This window comes from Centruroides vittatus, unplaced genomic scaffold (assembly GCF_030686945.1).
Source record: "Centruroides vittatus isolate TY-2023 unplaced genomic scaffold, ASM3068694v2 scaffold_324, whole genome shotgun sequence".
In the NCBI taxonomy this organism is placed as follows: domain Eukaryota; kingdom Metazoa; phylum Arthropoda; class Arachnida; order Scorpiones; family Buthidae; genus Centruroides; species Centruroides vittatus.
Genome location: NW_027122701.1, coordinates 5,468,908 through 5,488,940, shown reverse-complemented (window position 1 = coordinate 5,488,940; position 20,033 = coordinate 5,468,908). Strand labels below are relative to the sequence as shown.

Here is a 20,033-nt window from a genome sequence, read left to right as displayed (position 1 = left end):
TATGGGAAATTTTTTGATTGATCTAAATTACGTAGCGAATCGCAATATTTATATTCATGTCTGGACTATATTGATAAGTAACTCTTAAACATAAAACATATTATAATTGATGTCAATCCGAACAAAGACATACTAAAAGAATTATATGATTTAATATTATTAATTTTTATGGTATCATCTACCAGTGCGTCTGTTGAGCGCAGTTTTTCGACCACGGAGCGAATTCATACATTGGCCAGGAACACTCGGTCGGAGGAAAAATTGTCGTCGCTAGCGTTGCTTTTGATATAAAAAGTGCTTTTAAATACGTTGATGGAGTCGACGACCAGCGACTTTTATGATAAAGTAATTAACGACTTTGCGGAAAAAATCGCCGAATAGAGTTAGTTTATAAAAAAATTTAAAAAGTTTTTCTATCGTTGTTTGTATCGTATCGATTTGTATTATGTATGTATTATTTGTATTTTAGAACTAAAATACATAAATTGTTTATTTTTGTCATTTCCAGTATTTGTTTAAAACTTTTATGGAAATGTGATGTACCGGACAGGTCTGACCCGTCACGAAAGACGCGAAAAACGGTTAATTTAGAGAAAAATTTATTAGTTTAAAAAAACATAGGTAAAAGTCGCTTGTAGTCGGACACCCATTGTTTATATCAAACTGCCGGGCAGAAACCATAAATCGCGGAAGGAAGTCGTCCTATGATCGGTGGAAGATCGAATTCGTCTTCGATTTTGACTTTTCTCCCGCTCCAGGTAAGAGTCTCGTAACGTTTAGTAACCAGGGACCAAGCACTCGGGAAACGTGTTTGAGGGAGAACGACCAATCAAAATGGACGAAAGAAAGAACGGAGATTGATATAATCTCCTACAATCGAGGACACCTGGCACTCGGTTAACGTTCCGAATAACCAAAACACCGTGTGTCAACGCGCAAAAAAAAAAACAATTTCTCGTCTATTGTGCCAACCTGTAACCCGTAGGCCAGATGGCCGAGCGGTCAAGGTGGCAGCCCACCGCTCTGGAAGACCCGGGTTCGAATCCCGACGGTCGAAAAATCCCCAGGAATTTTTCGGGGGGTGGTCCGTCCAGTTACGTCTGGCCCCCGTCCCTCACCACCCGGTCGCCCCATTGTGGGCTTGGCCGAACCCATAATGGCTTGCAAAAAGAGGCCCTCTTAGTGCCCACAGGGCGGAAAGAGTTTTAAAAAAAACCTGTAACCCGTGCCACTTCGGACTTAGACCGGGTCCCCGACTCCAACGGACGAAGTCTCCCCGTGCCTTACAGACTCGTTAACGCCACTGTCCCGGGGCCACTTTCGATCGACCATCAAAGAACCACATCGACGCTCAGGACGTCGGAACGGCCGATTGTCCTAAAGCAAACTATTTTGTACATAGTGTATGTTTATTTTATGTTAAAATAAACGGGTTTTGTCAGATACTTGTCGTCTTTGTCTCTATAGCCACCACCTATGTACGAATGAATCCTAGATTATTACTGAAGCGGAATTAACTGATTGCCCCTGGAAGTCGGCTTCTTACAGAAACACAGCTTCCCTATCATCAAATGTCACGGCACGCCACTGCTTCGAACCAAATATTTGGTATCAAAGGACGACGCAATTTCTGAAATTACTAAGACGCGGCTGTTCTGTTGGTTTCGTTAGAACTACATTCATTCTGAGATACAAAAATCGACGAATCTATATCTATACTACTATATAAAGAGACAGCGTATTTTTCGTTTTTTTTTTTTTTTTAACTCTTTCCGCCCTGTGGGCACTAAGAGGGCCTCTTTTAGTAGGCCCATTATGGGTTCGGCCAGGCCCACAATGGGGCGACCGGGTGGTGAGGGACGGGGCCCGACATATCCGAACGGACCACCCCCGAAAAATTCCTGGGGATTATTCGACCCGTTCGGATTCGATCCCGGGTCCCCCAGAGCGGTAGGCTGCCACCTTTACCGCTCGGCCATCCGGCCGTCGCGTATTTTTCGTTTGTGACCACTAACCGTGAAAACTACTGAACCAATCGTTTTAACTGTGGCATATTTCTCAGTGGCGTGCCGTCATTGGAAGCGATGGAAGCGCCGATTCCACCTTCCAATGACCTTCCCTTGTATTTTATAAAATATAAATTTTCATATTTTAACGTACTTTGCATTAATTAAAATTAATATTTTATTATAACTGCATTATGTATCTTTTACACATTTATCGTTTTTTTCACATGTAGTATAGAAGAATTCAGTGGCGGAAGGAATGTCGAAACCGGGCCAGTTTCCAATCAGCCAGATTATATAGGCATTGGCACATGCGGTTTACAGAGCACCAACCTCACCCGGTTTAGCTGGTAGAAGCAACACACGCATAAAGCAGCTAATTTTATATCCCGGACCGGTTCTGAGCTGTTAGCCGCCTGCCTGTCAACTTCCAAGCAGCCAGATTATAGGCATTAGCGCATGCGCTTTACAGAGCACCAACATCACCCGGTGTAGCTGGTGGATGCTTCACACGTAAAGCTTCTAATTTTATATCCCGGACCGGTTGTTGGCTGTTAGCCGCCTGCCTGCTAGATATTCGGCCGCCTTCGCCCGATTATGTGAATCATGAGTAGACTAGATCAACGGTGGGCAACCCCCGGCCCGCGGGCCAGCTACGGCTCGCGAAAAGTTTCTATCCAGCCCGCGAGATCTTTAATAGGTTATTAAATTGGAAAAATAACTAATTAATAGTTATTTTTCCAATTCTTTGTAATTTTCGAAAACGATAAGAGAAATAAATGTAGTAATTAACTTTTTATTTATTTATTTCATATTTGCAGACTAAAAAAATTACAGACCACAAGAAGGCGTCAATTAACTACTACGGCCCGCGGTAAAAACGTAAAATTTATTCTGGCCCGTGTTATAAAAAAGGTTGCCACCCTTGGACTAGATTTATAACTTAACCCAACCGATAGGAGTTTACTGGCATGTTTTTATGATAGTTCTGTATAGTTGACAGGAGTTTAAAAAAAATTTATTAAAATATTTAATATATTTATTCTGCGTTTATTCTGCTCTCCCATCTTATATTACTTACGGATTTCAATGTTAAACCAGTGATATTACGATTATAGTATGTCCCATCTGTAAGGGGATGCAGAAAAAACGTGTACAATTCTAGTAGTGTTAAAAAATTAATTGTTACTTTCGCAGCATCATTTACAACCAAATTTAATGAACGAGACGTATGCAATGGTACGAAAAAAAGCTCTAGAATTTATTTTCCTTAAATTTACGATTTATGTATCGCAGTGGCGTGCCGTGACATTTGATGACAGGGAAGCTGTGTTTCTGTAAGAAGCCGACTTCCAGGGGCAATCAGTTAATTGCGCGTCAGTGATGGTCTAGGGCAGTGGTTCTTAACCTTTTTATACTCGCGGCCCACCAAATATTTCATAATTTTTTGTGACCCCCATTTTTTAATAATAATTTATATTTGATAATTTATCTATAATAAATTGATTTTTTATTATTGCTTTATTTTTTATATAATAAATGTAAATCATAACTTTATTATTTCATTATCTATTTAAATAACATTCAAACTTCACAATTAAACATGAAAACTCATTAATTTTTAACAGAAAATAAAATAAGAAACATGCCGATAAATCGATCCAATGTCGATGCTAAAACTAAACTAAAACTAAAACGCCCACTTGTGGTAAGGATTTTGCATAACTTTTGCAAAAATATTTAAATTTTCAAAGCCTACTATTTTTCCTAATTATTTTTAAAATTCCAAGCATTAATAGTTTCTTAAAATTGCTTTGGAATAAAAGAAGTAAATACTGCGGTGTAAGTAGCATATTTGCATTTATTTCTTCTGTACTAACAAAGTTGTATGTAGGAAGAAATACAAAATAAATAAATAAAAACTAAATAGGAAAACTATCTTTCTTAGTTCACTTTTCAATACGATATTCGGATTATACATCAATTTTCTTTTTATTATATTCTGAAGGAAATTTTGCATAATTTGGCGGCCCCGGCAAACTTCTTATGGACCCCCAGGGACCGCGGCCCCCTGTTACGAATCACTGGTCTAGGGTCCATTCGTATTCATTTGTTCGATAAGCCAGTAAAAACTGTAGACTTCTCTAAATGTATTTTTAATATCACAATTACATTCTGAATCGCTAGCCACGATATAAGGGCTAAAATTAAAAATAAATTATAAAAACTTACTCGATGAAATAAAATGTGCGGTGGATATACATACCTGGTACAATGTATTGTTCGATTGTATTAATATACTTTTAAAGAAAATTATAATTAAAATATAGCTTTGTAAAGAAACGTACATAAAAATAACATAAAATATTCTTTACTTTTTAAATCTTAAAACAATCCACTTAGTCAAATATCTTGATACGAGTAGCTAATGGATGGAACTAGTGACGGTCCAGGTAGGTGTGTAGTGAGTGTGTGCGTGCCAAATCCCGAGGGTGCCGATACCGGTCAATGTCAAATGCCTCTTTTGTCGCATCACTAGTATATCTCAAAGGACGCCACAGGGCTGTTGTAAATTTTAAACGTTTCTCACCGTAGCTGTAAAAATCTAACTATGTTAAACTTAATAGTCATTCGTTTTCTAACTAATTCGTTTTAATACCAGGTGTACACGGAAATCAGTTTCCCACTGTGCTGAGCGAGTGATTGGTTCTGTTAAGCTTTTGTTGAAGTAAAATTCTGGCTCTTTCAACAGGATTTTATTTATGTCCCCATTCCCTAATCTCTTAATTATTTAGTCACTTCTTAAGTAGAAATAAGTCGAAACCAGTTACTTTGTACCTGAATATCTGTAGTCTTGGGAAAACAGTGGAAAGACAAATTTTTATGACAACGGATATATAAATCGTAAATTTAAGGAAAATAAATTCTAGAGCTTTTTTTTGTACCATTGTATGTACTGTACGTCTCATTCATTAAATTTGGTTGTAAATGATGCTGCCAAAGTAACAGTTAATTTTTAACACTGTACTAGAATTGTACACGTTTTTTCTGCATCCCCTTACAGATGGGACATACTAAATCGTAATATCACCGGTTTAACATTGAAATCCGTAAGTAATATAAGATGGGAGAGCGGAATAAACGCAGAATAAATATATCAAATATTTTAATGGAGTTTTTTTAAACTCCTGTCAACTATACAGAACTATCATAAAAACGTGCCAGTAAACTCCTATCGGTTGGGTTGTTATAAATCTAGTCTAGGGTGGGCAACCCTTTTTATATCATGGGCCAGAATAAAGTTTACGTTTTTTTCCGCGCCGTAGTAGTTAATTGACGCCTTCTTGTGGTCTGTAATTTTTTTAGTCTGCAAATATGAAATAAATAAATAAAAAGTTAATTACTACATTTATTTCTCTTATCGTTTTCGAAAATTACAAAGAATTGGAAAAATAACTAATTAATAGTTATTTTTCCAATTTAATAATCTATTAAAGATCTCGCGGGCCGGATAGAAACTTTTCGCCAGCCGTAGCTGACCCGCTGGTTGCCCCCCGTTGATCTAGTCTGCTCGTGATTCACATAATCGGGCGAGGGTGGCCAGGGCCGGATTTTAGGCGATTGGAGCGATTGGTACCAATCGGGCCCCGCATCACGTCAAAATTTATATATTTAAAAATAGTACATGTTACAAAAATAAATATCTAGGTATATTATTATTAAAAAAAAAACCCAACATATTTCAATATGTAAATTAACAGTTAATTTTGTTATCTAAAGTTTGAGGGGCCCCGCAAAAAAAAATTCAATCGGGCCTCGCACCTATTGGATCCGGCGCTGAGGGTGGCCGAATATCTAGCAGGCGGCTAACAGCCCACAACCGCTCCGGGATATAAAGTCGCGTACTCTTTATGCGTGTGTCGTTTCTACCAGCTAAACCGTGACGTTTGTGCTATGTAAAGCGCATGCGCCAATGCCTATAATCTGGCTGCTTGGAAGTTGACAGGCAGGCGGATAACAGCCCACAACTGCTCCGGGATATAAAGCTGTACTCTTTACGAGTGTGTCGCTTCTACCAGCTAAACCGGGCGAGGTTGGTGCACTGTAAACCGCATGTGCTAATGCCTATATAATCTGGCTGATTGGAGACTGACCCGGTTTCGACATTCCTTCCGCCACCGAATTATTCGAATATACAATAGCAATCTTATCGTTTTTTTCACATGTAGTATAGAAATTTGTAAAAGATACATAATGCAGTTATAATAAAATGTTAATTTTAATTAATTCAAAGTACGTTAAAATATGAAAATTTATATTTTATAAAATTCAAGGGAAGGTCATTGAAAGGTGGAATCGGCGCTTCCATCGCTTCCAATGACGGCACGCCACTGATGTATCGGTTGTCATAAAAATTTCTTTCCGCTTCTTTCCCAAGACTACAGATATTCGAGTACAAAGTACCCGGTTTCGACTTATTTCTACTAAGAAGTAGTTAAATAATTAAGCGATTAGGGAATTAGAAACAAATAAAACCCCGATGAAAAAGCCGAAATTTTACTTTATCAGAAGCTTAACCGAACCAATCTCTTGCCGATACAGTGGGGTCTGATCTCTTCGTAATATTAGACGTAATAAAGACAGAAATTTTTCCGGTTCAACGAGAGTGACAGAGAAGTTGTAAATTTTGGAAATTTCCATGAACACTTGGTCCTAAAACGAATTAGGTAGAAAACGAACGACCGGCAATCTGTTAAGTTTAACATATTTAGATTTTTACAGCTATGGTGAGAAACGTTTAAAATCTACAACAACCCCGTCGCGTCCTTTGATATATACTAGTGATGCGACAAAAGAGGCATTTGACATTGACCGGTATCGGCACCCTCGGGATTTGGCAACCCGCGTGCATGCACGCGCCGCACACCTACCAGGACGTCTCTGATTCCATTCATTAGCCACTCGTAGGGAGCTATTTCACTAAGTGGATTGTTTCAATATTTAAAAAGTAAAGAATATTTTGTTATTTTTATGTACGTTTTTTCACAAAGTTATATTTAATTATAAGTTTCTTTAAAAGTATATTCGTACAATTGAAGAATTTTTGTACTAGGCATGTATATTCGTCACATATTTTGTTTTACCAAGTAAGTTTTTCTGATAATTTTAATTTTAGCCCTTATATCGTGGCTAGTGACTCAAAAATTTATTTTAAAAAAGTTTTGGCTCGAGACCATGTAATGAAAAAGAAAACATTATTAAAAGAGAAAGACCAATGCCTAAATTAAATATAAATACATCGACAAAAAAATTTCGACATTTTGACGATAAAATTTATGACGAATGACGATTCTTTCGTAAAACTGAAGCAATTTGGAAATCAAAGCGGAATAGAATTTAACATTGGTAGACAATATAAAATAAATATTGAAAATTATAACAAGATAATTACGATTAATAGATATATCTAAATTAATAGATGTTATATGTTTTTTCTCAAAGCAAGAATTGGCATTTAGGGGCCATAGGGAATTTATTGAATCTAATAACGGAGGTAATTATATTGAACTTTTTTATTTATTAAGTACGTCAGATAATCTATTAAAAATACATTTAAAGAAGTATATGGTTTTTACTGGTTTATCGAACAAACGAATACGAACGGGCCCTGACGCGCAATTAATCGATTGCCCCTGTAAGTCGGCTTCTTACAGAAACACAGCTTCCCTATCATCAAATGTCACGGCACGCCACTGATCTGTAGAGATTTCCGAGAAAGTCAGACTTCTCAGGTTAAAACAATAGATGAATTTGATGCTTAGATCGAACATCTTCGGTAGGAATCGAATTGTCAGCCGATGTTGACTCATCTAACGACCTGGGTTCCGATCTCGTTGCAATTCGTAGCGAAGGGGGGACCAATTAGAGAGCGGAGGCAAGTCGGCATTGACCTATCGGAATGTTCGATCTGGGACTCAAAGGAAAGTTATAAAACACCAAGAAAAAGAGGTGGTGACGCTCTCGGTTATTAGTTCTCTCAGTTCTTGGATCGTCTAGCTTGGACGGGTGTGCTTTCGTAAAATTAGGAGGGAACTTTTCGGACATCGTGGAAACAACCTCCTCTGTCGTGTCGCCTAGTGCCATCCAGGTTCCTCGGAGAAAATTCGCCTGAAGTCGTGCCCAACGCCTCGGGGTCTACGATCATTTCACCGTCCACATTGAACTGTAGGAAAAGAAATCCCGAACATTCGAACTTTATTTGGACTTAATTCTCGTGTTTTGTGCTGTGTTACCCCTGTATTCAAGGAAATATTGTAAGAAATTTTTATTTTATTAAACGGTTTTGAGATGGAAAACCTGTCTCAGTGAAATTCTTCCACTCCCACACGGCAGTGTTGACCGCTCGATTGTCGTGACATCTTTTCACCCAATTGGCTAACCTCACGTTATTATTACATAACTAATAATTCTGCTCTGTTTTAAATGGTCTAATCTCTTTCATGTCTTAAACAAAATTGAAATATAATTATTTACATCAAGACATTAGACATCTTATGTTGCATCTGACATATATATTATGATGATAAATATTAATCATGATAGAATTATTGTCGTTAGTCAGCGGTTTTACCTTTGTTGCTTCATATAGTCAATAATAATAATAAGTCGTTTCTAATAACAAAAAAAATTTAATAGTATATTATGATCTATCACGTGATGTCTCCAAAGTTCAGAGAATTCTTCGCAAAAAGAATAAATTCTCAGGAAACACGTTAAAGATGAGTAGTCACGTGACCGAATAGCGCCGACAAATGTCACGTGACACTCCGCGACAAAAACAAGCTTAAGCAATGGCGTCTTCGAATGGGGTACATTCGATAAGTATTCCGACAATTTTTGTTCGTAGCATATTTTATATCGATCATTTCCAACAAATTATACGTGTTTTGGAAATATTCGAGTGAAATCAGTCTAGATTTGATTAATTTTATGGACGAAAACCTCTCAAACAGTCGTACACCCTAAACTGCACAAGTGCCTCTGCGTCCAATAACAGCCAAGAAATTGGGTACCCATCTATCCTATAATCCTTCTTACTTCCCCTTTTTTCTTCTATCCCTTTCTAGTAGTTTAAGTCCGATTAAATTTTGCGCGCGTTAGTTAAGTAGTATTGTTGGGCGGCATTTGTAACGGAACTGTACTACGCGGATTACGGTTACGATACCAACACCGAGGAACAGCAGGAATCTATAAAGAATTTGTACCATTTATTTCCGGCTCAGTTCTAGGTCCAAATGACGCGGTTGGGACTTTAACAGAGCTGTAGAGCATACTGATAGGAACAAAAAAGTCTAATGAACCATGGGTATACGAGCGCGCCTTCGCGAGATATAGGCCCCCAAAATGACTATATGTGAACTTTTCGAGACCCTCAAATATGTAGTAAAATTTAAAAGTGAAAATTTTCGCAAGTACAACTAAAAATTGCGTTTCGAACGCTTTCTGTTACAACTGACTAGAGACTCCTAAAAACCCCCTAAACACGAGGGTGCCACCTCTCGACCGCCACTTCCGGGGAGCTCTGTCGGGACTCGCGCCGCTCTCTCCGCTAAGCCTGTTTGCGCGTTTAACAGGCAGCAAGCCCTATTCTAACGACAGTCGTCGGCAAAGGCCAAAGAAAAGCCCGATTAACAAGACTAATTAGGCAACGCTTTCTCCGACGCCGCTCCTATGTAAACAGAGCGCGCTTCTATTTCGAGCTATCTCTAACACGTTCTAACTACCGAAAAGGCCAAGAAAACAGATCCTGTACTCACCTTCGACAGAGTCTCCTCCTCTCGCTACCTGACGACGTCTAGCCTGTTTCCGATCTTGTGTAGAACGGGGTGAGGTCGCCGGTCGCCGCCTCCTCCTCGGCTATGTCCCGGAGTTCGACGACGACGAAGATGGTGTCCGAACAATCGCATATAATCCAGGTTTCGCATACAAGTATCCTTCGGTCACGCGCACCATATATATATATATATATATATATATATATATATACATACACACACACAAGCTTCACTGTTTGCTGGGCATTCTTCTTGTTGGTTAAAACGCTTGCCCGACGTTATGCAAATGGAATGGATGTTCAGATTAGGCACCCATTCCATTCCAACGACATCGGGCAATCCTTTAACGAAATCCTTGGCATAAAAACTTTTCCTTGCGTTAACACTCAAAGCTGCAAAGAGCAATGCTTTTCGAACATCAGATGTCTTCTATTCAGCTTCGATCTAAACCCGATCGCGCTTCTATTTCGCTATCTCTAACACATTCTAACTACCGATGGAAAAGGACAAGAAAACAGATTCTGCACTCACCTTCAACAGCGTCTCCTCTTGTTTCTCCCGCGACGTCTTCCTCTCGCTACCTGGCGACGCCTAGCCTGTTCCTGATGTTCTGTAGGTGAGGACGGGTTGAGGTCGCTGGTCCCCGCCTCGGCTAGGTCCTGGGAGTCGATGACGAAGGTGGTGGTGGTGGTGGTGGTGCCCGATGTTGTCTGAAAAAGCACATAATCCAGGTTTCACATCCGCCAAGAAGTATCCTTCAGTCGCGCGCACTACACACAGGCTGCACTACTCACTGGGCGGTCGTCATCCCCCTGCCGTTCCTCTTCGTCGCCCTCGTGCACGGGAACATCGAAATAGGGCACGTCTGGCGGCAGATGTTGATCCACGGGCACACCGATCGTCTGGAGTTGGAGACCCTGGCGACCGGGGCTCGGGTAGACGGCCACGATGTCCCGTAGAAACTGCCGGAATTTGGCCGATGTTGTCGGCCACTGGGACAGGAACCGCGTCCTGTACACGTAAGTGCAGGCATAGCTTTGCAGGCTCCTGTCCGTGCGGAGCGGCTTTATGGATTTCTTCAGCCAGCGATTTCTGCACTCGATGTTTTGAGTATGGGCCTCGGGATCATCCGTGTCCACGAATCTACCAAAAAAAAAAAAAAAAAAAAAACATAAATGTCGCTTCTCCATAACGCCCGTCCATTTATTTCAATTAGCACATAGCACAGTTTCATGCTTCTTACCTCCCGGGGCCCCGCCGGCTGTGGTTGACGATCTTATGTCCAGAGAAGCCCAAAAAAGTCGCACAACCGCGATACTGGGCCGCGCTGTCGGAAACGATGATGGAACCGGGAGCGATGTATCTGAGCATGTGGCTCCACAGAACACGTCTGCTTTTGTTGTCCACCTGAAAGAATACGAGAAAATATAACACGTCTAAAATGCGCCAATGCCTGCCGGACAGTGTCCCTTCCACGATAACTAAACAATAAAAGGAAGTAATGTTTCGCTACTACTTACATGCCAGTACATCAGCTCTCGCGTTTCCCGACAGTAGGCACCAAATATTGTAATTTGGGTACCTACACCTACGCGGCCGCGGTTGTATTTTCGCCTCCGGGTGAAGGTCACATCGATCTGAAAGAAAGAAAAAAAACATTAATATAGAGAGACATTTCGGCAAAGTCAGCAATGTGGGTCGACGGTCACCTCGACGTGAAATCCTTCACCGCCAAGCTGGATGTTCTGAGCATGGGAGACGAAAACTTCCGCAACTTCCCGGCAGAAGTTGTACCAATCTACCGCTGTCGCGAGGGCCACGCGGCATTGCTCCACGGCGGTGGTGACCGGCAACTGCATGACCCACGAATATACCAAAGTCAGCACCTGTAAAATACAAAGAAAACACATCTGTTATACATACGTCATCGTAATCGGCACGATCAAATTACAGAAATCGGCAATCGACTGTAAGTGTTTCTCAAACTTTTTGGACCGCGACCCCCCTTCTGCACTTAAAAATTTTAAAGGACCCCCAAAGAATAAGTATGTGTCGAAAAACATCCCGGAGGGAGGGGGTTAGGCTCGTATTTAAATATTTATATTATTTATATGTGCAATTTATTTAAGTAAAACTTATTTTATATATTTTTTATTTCTATTATTTCTAAACATGAATCCATAGTAAATTTATAAAATATTTGAAAAAATTGATCTGGCATCAATTTTTCAGCGACCCCCCAAATATTTTTCACGACCCCTTGAGGGTCGCGACTTCCACTTTCAGAATCACTGGACTGTAATATCATACTTCTTGCGCTGACAGTTTCGCCCGTTCAAAGAATGTGTTGTGGGTACATGACAGGCTACCGGTGCACACGGCCCTCCTGACGGTGCCGCCTGTCCGTCGTTTCACTGTTTTCTTTTGTTTCAGTTTTTCGCAGCGGTAGACGAATCCGAACCTCTCAGATGGAGCCGGTTCCTTTTGCATGGAACCTGCAAAATTACGACAAACACATTGAAATTGCTTAGAAACGTACCGAAACGCTGCGCTGCGAATATCGGCTGCTCCTGTACAGTACATGCGAGAATCAAGCGATGCTTACTTCCGCAACGAGGACACGGCGGTATGGAACCGGTGAAGTCCGGATGTGGCACAAGCCCCACAAGATGGCAAAATTTCTGGGCGGCCTCTTCGGGGTGGGGAGGTAGGTACGAAATTCGAATAAAGTGATGTTCTGAAATATGTCGTCGGGATCCACAACGGGAGACGCTGACGGGTCGCACATGAATGGCATTCTGCAAATACAAGCCAAATACAAATACTCCAAATACTGTAAAATACTGCAAAGACAGTAGAGCGCCGTTAAGCCGCGGGCCAGTAACACGCGAATTGGCTGAAGCCGCGGAAAAAACTTGTATCCCAATTTTGCACTATCGCGGATTAAATATTTAAATGCTGGCTTATAACTTCAAAGAGGTATGTATAGAAGATTAGTCTTATATTTATCAATAAACAATAAAATAACTTACAATGAAATTCAAACTAGAATAGCGAAGATCGAGAATAAGAACTAGAATAACGATTATCGAGAACTTAAATCACTTCATTTCTTGTAATTTATGCATTATCATAAAATCTTTCCGCCGCGGCTGAAATATTGAACCATGGGTGTACGGGCGAGCCTTCGCGAGATCCAGGGCCCCCAAAATGACTATATGGGGAATTTTCGAGACCCTCAAAAATGGGGTAAAATTTAAAAATGAAAATTTTCGGAAGTACAACTAAAAATTGCGTTTCGAAGGCTTTCGGCAGTCTGGACCCCAATCACCGCGGGTTAACGGCGCTCTACTGTACTGTAAAAATTGTAAACATAGTGCAAATACCTGTAAACAGTTGTGAAACTAGGAACAATGGCGCCAAGGCGGCCTACAGGCTTATAAAACTTCGGTAGGCCGTGCCGCGGTCACGTGACCCGCGGCCGGCTCGCCATTGGCCGCGCGAGGGGCTGCTTCAATTTCGCGGCCGAGGTGGGGCCGCGTGGTCGGGCGCGCTGCATCTCTGGCGGAGGTGGGGCCGCGTGGACGGCCCGTCATGCGCAGTGCGATCCTCGGGCTCGTGCGTTCCTCCGGTTCCTCGAGCGACCTGGCGGGCGGGTGCGTAGAGAAGTGGAGTGGCGCCTGCCGGGACGGAGGTTCGAGTCCCCGCTCAGGTAAGAGGTGTAATAATAATAGATACTTGTATTTACAGGCAACAGATGGTGACTCCGGACGGTTGCAGGCGGGAGATTTGGCCCGCGGGCCGCGTGCAAGGGGGAAACGGCGGCGGCGGCGCGGACAGGAGGGGGAGGCGCGCGGGGGGCTAGGAGAGGGGGCACGCTTTTTTTAAACAGAGAGGTGGAAAAATCGAAAAAAAAATTGGGTCACGTGACCCGGCTTTTTTGCCCGCGAACCCGTATGACGTAGGCGCATCTTTCGAGGGCTATATCTCGCGAACGCGCACATATACAGGTATGGTTCCTTTGACTTTTTTGCTCCCCCAGGGGGTCGACAATTTGCCCCCCCCGCGTCATTCGGACCTAGAATCTTGCCTTATTTCTAACGCAAAATTAAATTTATTTTAATTGATCAACATGTGTACGTGTTTTTCTTTTGCGTCGTACCTTTTACATGATAATGATAATAATAATAAGCGCAGAGCCCAAACGGTTAGGAGTTGAAATTTGGTACACAGGGTACAGTACGTCATGAGAACGTCTAAGAAGGGATTTTTCGAAATTCCCCCCGGAGGAGGGAAAGTGTTAAGGATTACCCCGAAGAACTCGGCTTCTATTGTACTATTTTAGATTCCATTTTTGCATTTATGCGGGAAATCGAACTTATTTTTAGACGCTTCTAAAAATTCTCAACGATATTTGGTGTTCCAAAGTATATAAAGTTAACACGGGGAACGCCTGCGCATAAGTTCTCTTTATTCGAACTCTTCGTCTTAATGTTCGATTTTATGTTCGAATTTATATTTGTGAATGATTCTGGAAGATCCAGCTTATTTTTCGAATTTATTAAACCTTATTAAACCTGAAGGAAAACCCAGAAAGAGTTACGAAAATGTTTATTAATCATTTAGTGGTACTATGCACCTGTTAGTGGTTGCAGTAAGTCTTATTTGTCGTTTTTCCGGTGTGGTAAGCAAATATCTAAAAATTCTTCAATTAGTCTCGGAAGAGGGGGGACCTAACTCTTTCACTCGATGAAAATGGGTAAGATTGACTATAATCTAATAATCTTAATCTTTGCTATCGTTACTTTTTGTCCGAGCAACGCCGGGCTCATCTGCTAGTCTATATATATAATCGAGACGAGTTGATAATAATAATAATAATCAGTGCAGAGCCCAAACGGTTAGGAGTTGAAAGTTGAAATTTGGTACACAGTTAGGGTACGTCACGAGAACGCACGCTAAGAAGGGATTTTTCGAAATCCCTCCCCACGGGGGAGAGGGACAGGATTAAGTCTTAACACTTCCATCAACGATGGAAGTGTTACGTAACAATGGAAGTGTTAAGAGAAAGCGAAGTGCAAGACGCAGATACAGTTTTTTTCAAAATCGAACATATTTTTAGACCTATCTAAAAATTCTGTAATTAGTCTGGAAACAGGGAGGACCCAATTCTTGCATTCTGTGAAAACGGGTAAGGTTGACTATAACGTAATAATCTTAATATTCGCTAAAACGGTTAGGAGTTGAAAGTTGAAATTTGGTGCACAGTTAGGGTACCAGATATAAGTTCCAAAGTGTTAAGTAACAATGGAAGTGTTAAGTAACAATGGAGAACAAGACAAAGCGACGTGCAAGATTTACGGGCTCTGGAAAAAAAGAAAAAAGAAAAGAGTAATATGTAGGAACATATTCGACTTTCAAATTTAAACAGATTAGTTCGGTTTTTCTCGACCTTTCTTCTTTAGAACATTCGATTTTCAAATTCGATCTTTCTTTAGAAAAACTTAATTCGTTGATGAAATTACTTTCTTTTTTTGTGACTATAATGTCTATAGTGACTATCTTAATCTTCGCTATCGTTACTTTTGCCCGAGCAACGCCGGGCCTACTTGCTAGTATATATATATTTTGTATGTATATTTTCAGAAATTTATTATATAATGCAGTGATTTATAATACAACACACCGTTTCTTTTGGTGAATGCAACGGAATTTGTTGGCGGTGTGGATTTTCGTCAGACCAAATACCACAGTCGTGTGTTCACACCTCGTGCAAATTAAAACGAGTCTTGTCGCAGCACGGAATTTTTCACGACCATGCATCATTAATCCATCATTTGAGCTGCAAATGTTTTCGACTTATATCATTATCACCAGAAAACAATTCTTTACTGTGAAGTATCTAATGTGAATAAAAATTCAAGATTTATCGTAGAACGTTCCACACTGTCATGTAGGGCATGTCTGATTGGCCTGATATTGCACGAGCACAATTCAATTCTGCTATACAAACTCCAATTGGACTCGTATTCAACATTGTTGTAGGTTACTGAACGAAGCGTATTACTCTCTAGTGTGTGCACTTCTTGAATTTAAAATGCGCTCTCGAGAAAGATTGTTTTTCTTTTTCAAGTGTATAAAATCGTTTTATGTTTCTACTGTAATTAGCCTACCTTTAGGTACAGACTAAACGATTAGGAAAAATATTTATCTGTACCCATTCATTATATACTCGTGGACGGCCGGAATGGCAAGGCGTGGGCTTATCCCTCTGGTTGACCCGGGATCGAATCCGAGCAATCAAAAATCCTCAGGAATTTTTCGGGAGTGGTCTGTCCCAGATACGTCGGGCTCCGACTATCGCTACTAATCTCAACAAAATTTGGTATACAAGCTGTCCTGAGTATACAGTTTCGATTTTAGCGGAAAATTTATCTCAAAATTTGGTCGCTAGGTGAAATTTGGCGTTGCTGTTTCCTTAAGTTACATATTATGTACGTTTTCTAGCGAAATTCGGGTATAACTAAGTCAGAAAACGTTCTTCATAATTCTTCGATTGGTGTAAAGTCACGGTGCTCACTTTGCCTGATGGTGGGAATGGGTCATTTGTTAAACTCTTCTATCAACGAAACAGCAATGCCAGCTTGGTACTTATTACGTAAGCAAAAAGTTGCAGACGTGGTGAAAATTGTCTGATTACTGCAAAACTTCGCATTCTGCTATGTCTCAGACAGTGTAACTGATTACAAATTGTAGTTCGATTGCGGCAAGGTAAGGCCACCAGAATGCCTTAAAATCGCTACCCTTGTACGTAATAATTTACAACTTTATTAGAGAGGTTGCGGCCGAAGTTCAAACGTTAAACTTGTACGGCAAGCAGAAGTACAAGTTTGACGTTTGAACTCCAAGTAAAACATGTGCCTCACGTTCACGTCGCACACTGACTCATGGGATATTGTTGAAGAATGGCGGAAACATTTAACAACGATGAATGTTACCAGCAAAGGTAAATAAACAAATTAAACTATTTTAAAATATTTATAGGGTGTTTAATAACACTAAATAATTATTTTTGACTTTGATTAGCGTCGTGTCTCTTACCGTAAGAAACAATAGGAAAGTTCCAATGCGTTTTTCCTGTTGCCACGACATACTTCTGTTGAGGAAAGTAGTGGTTGTAAATCCGTATGCGTATGAAAAACCGAAAACTGCTTGGAAAAATATATCTGAAAATTTACAAACGTATTACGCTGTGGACGATAGAAGCATAGGCGTAGCTAGGGGGCGGTGGGGGCGGCCCGCCCCGGTGTCACCCGGTGGGCCTGTACCTAAACAAAAAAAAAAAAAAAAAAAAAAAGGTCAACGGCTCGCCTCCCATGGCAGTTTCTTCGCTATGAGGAGATGCCACGAGAGCTCGCACCAGCTGAAAATCTTACTGTGATTTATTCTATAAATCTAAACTCATACGTCGCGACATCGCATATTCAATAAAGCGTTCAAGTTGCTCGAGTGCGAAGATATTACAATTCAACAGTGTTTTATAAAAGAGTTAAAAAGGGTGACACCACGATATCCGCACCGGGTGTCACCCATGCTAGCAACGCCACTGGAGAGAATATGCCATAAAAGGACAAATTTATTTCTATAGTATTATGACCTAACTTTTGGGTAGTAGACGGCCATCTTGCCACCCAGATATAGAACCTACCCTATTAAATTATTTTAAATAGAGTATATTAAAACTGTTTTCTTTTCAGAATGACCAAGCCAGTTTGCGAAAATCTGGAACAGAACAGGAATTTACGAAACGTAATGAACTTCTACAAGAAATAAAAGAGTTAAAATATGAGGCCCAGATAACAACTGAGAAATCAACACCACAAACCACTGCTGGGCAGCAAGTCGGGGATGCAGCGATGGCATCTTTAAGAGCATCATCTCCTGAGTTTCATTCTGGTAAATATAAAAACTTAAAAATTCTTTATAATGTAATTATTACAAGAATTGTATAATAATTATACATTTCTAAAGATATATTATTTTTAGATGAAGATACTAATTTCTCAAAAAAAAAGAAAAGAAAAGAAAGAAAACAAAACTTTTTTGTCTCATACTTACAAAGCCAGCAAGACCAACAGCTTCAGTTGAAACAAAAAGAATTAAATTTAAAGAAGGAACAACTGCAGGTAGAGTTGAAAAGACTGAAACTGAAACAAAAAAATTAGATTTGGAAAAAGAAAAATTTGATTTAGAGAGAAATGAGAGAAGCAAGACTGAAGCAGGACTGAGAGGAAAGAAGATTGTTATTAGAATTACTTATAAAGTTTTTATTTAAAGTTTTTATAAAATTGAAAAAAATTCTTTATTTATTTATTGATTACATTCTAAGTATTTCCTTTCCTTTCCTTTCGACAGAGGCGTGTATGGCAACTAGGCCTTGTACGCCGGAAGAAACAGAATAGGAAGAGTCGGCCTTATAGAAGACAGCCAATCCGAGAAGACAGATGAGAGGTCACGGACGCGACCAAAGTCGGCCTTATAGGAGACGGCCCCCGCGAGAAAGGGAGATAGGAATGCCTTCCGGGAGGACTTGGGGGGAAGCTGGCCCCTATTCAGGCGTCATGCGCAAGGAGGAAAACCCGGAAAAACTCCCGCTGCCAGCTCGTCCGAGTGAGGCGCGAACCTCCGATCGAACTCCGGTTTTTAGGGTCTGGTCTCCGCCAGTATGAGTGGAGACGGAGTCCACTCGCCCACATTCTAAGTATTTGTCCAGTTTGGGGTGTAAACATTTAAAATAATCTGATGTTGCACTACCGTATAAGCAATTTATTAACTATTTGTTTAACATAAACTGTTTTGTAAGACACCATAAAACATTTTATAAAATTAATTCATCATAACTCGTTAATATTAACGAAAAGTTTGATAAAAACATAAAAAATTGATTGGAAAATTAAAAAATTAATTCATTTTATGTTTAATTGAATTCTGTAATTAGCATTGTTATTGCAAATCCAACAGAGCCCTAATTGTTTGATATCAAACTAGACGAGCAATCATTTGTTGTGACGTCGCAATGCCGGGCTGCAATTTTTCGTCACAATGCATTTAAGTTTAGTATTATTTTGCCCCTGTAATCATACTTTTCCTGTTAACAATGAAGTAATGCTAGTCATCTAACTCCGTTCAGGAGAAAATTTTTCAATTGAAATAATATGATTTTCAGCCTAAAGCAGAAGTTCCTATATAATTAATCGGGGCATCCTGCCCCTAAACTTTCCATATCTAGTCTGGACTTTCATCTATTATTCCAATACCATTATGCAGTGTTGTGCAAATGCCGCTGTACAACAATGTACCAATATTGTAAAACAATTTTGGTATAAAAAGTAAAAATTCAATATTGGAGCAATAATGGAAATAACAAAATGGAAATAATATTGAAATATTGTAATTTAATATTCAACCAATAAATGCCCAATATTTCTATGCTACTAAGGCATTGGATTTTTTAATTTAAAATGTTATTGAATACAGATTCTCATCAATTTTAGTGACGAATTTTTACGCAAAATGTTTTGATCAAAAAATTAAAAAAGTCGTCTTTAGAATGAAATTACACAGATTTTAATAATTTCCTAAATAGGCACTTTTTAAATAGAGTAAGGAACGTATTCTTGTTCTATTTTAAAAAATACCCAGGATCAAGATTTCGCTTTAAAACTGATGTTAACATGATTGATGCGGTTAAGGCGGCAGTTAAGGGGATTGGATCCGAGAGAGCGACTCCAGGAAGTTTTAATGGGCGGGAAGTCTCGGATAGACCAAACAACGAACTAATTGATAAAACCACTGGACGCTAGTAGTTGCTCGCGAGTTCGCGCCTTGCCAATGGGCTGTCCACTTAGGGTTTTCCGGGTTTTTTCACGTGTCTAATGCCGCTTTCACGCAATTTGGGTGTTTGCCCGGGATAACACCCAAATCATGGTCAATGTCAGTCAATGAGTAGCAAGACATTGCGAGGCATGACTTTTCACACCACAAGTGTCTGTGTCATAAAAAGTTTCATGCCTCGCAACTGGATCAAATGCGCATCGTCACACGATCCGGGTATTTACTCGTCTGTGCAAACACCCGGATCGTGTGAAAGTGGGCTAAAACCAGTTTCCTACAGAAAGTCCTCGTGGGAGGC

At 40.1% G+C, this 20,033-nt stretch overlaps 1 protein-coding gene across 1 annotated transcript; it reads right to left on the bottom strand.

Moving 5' to 3' along the window:
* Window positions 1-10,362: 10,362 nt before the first annotated feature.
* LOC136988202 (uncharacterized) lies at window positions 10,363-11,419 on the bottom strand. Its single transcript, XM_067286037.1, has 4 exons — window positions 11,362-11,419; window positions 11,085-11,248; window positions 10,636-10,984; window positions 10,363-10,551 (listed from the first exon to the last, which is right to left on the bottom strand). The coding sequence occupies exons 1-4, from the start codon at window positions 11,371-11,373 to the stop codon at window positions 10,375-10,377; spliced, it is 702 nt and encodes a 233-aa protein (XP_067142138.1). The 5' UTR covers window positions 11,374-11,419; the 3' UTR covers window positions 10,363-10,374.
* Between the last annotated feature and the right edge of the window lie 8,614 nt (window positions 11,420-20,033).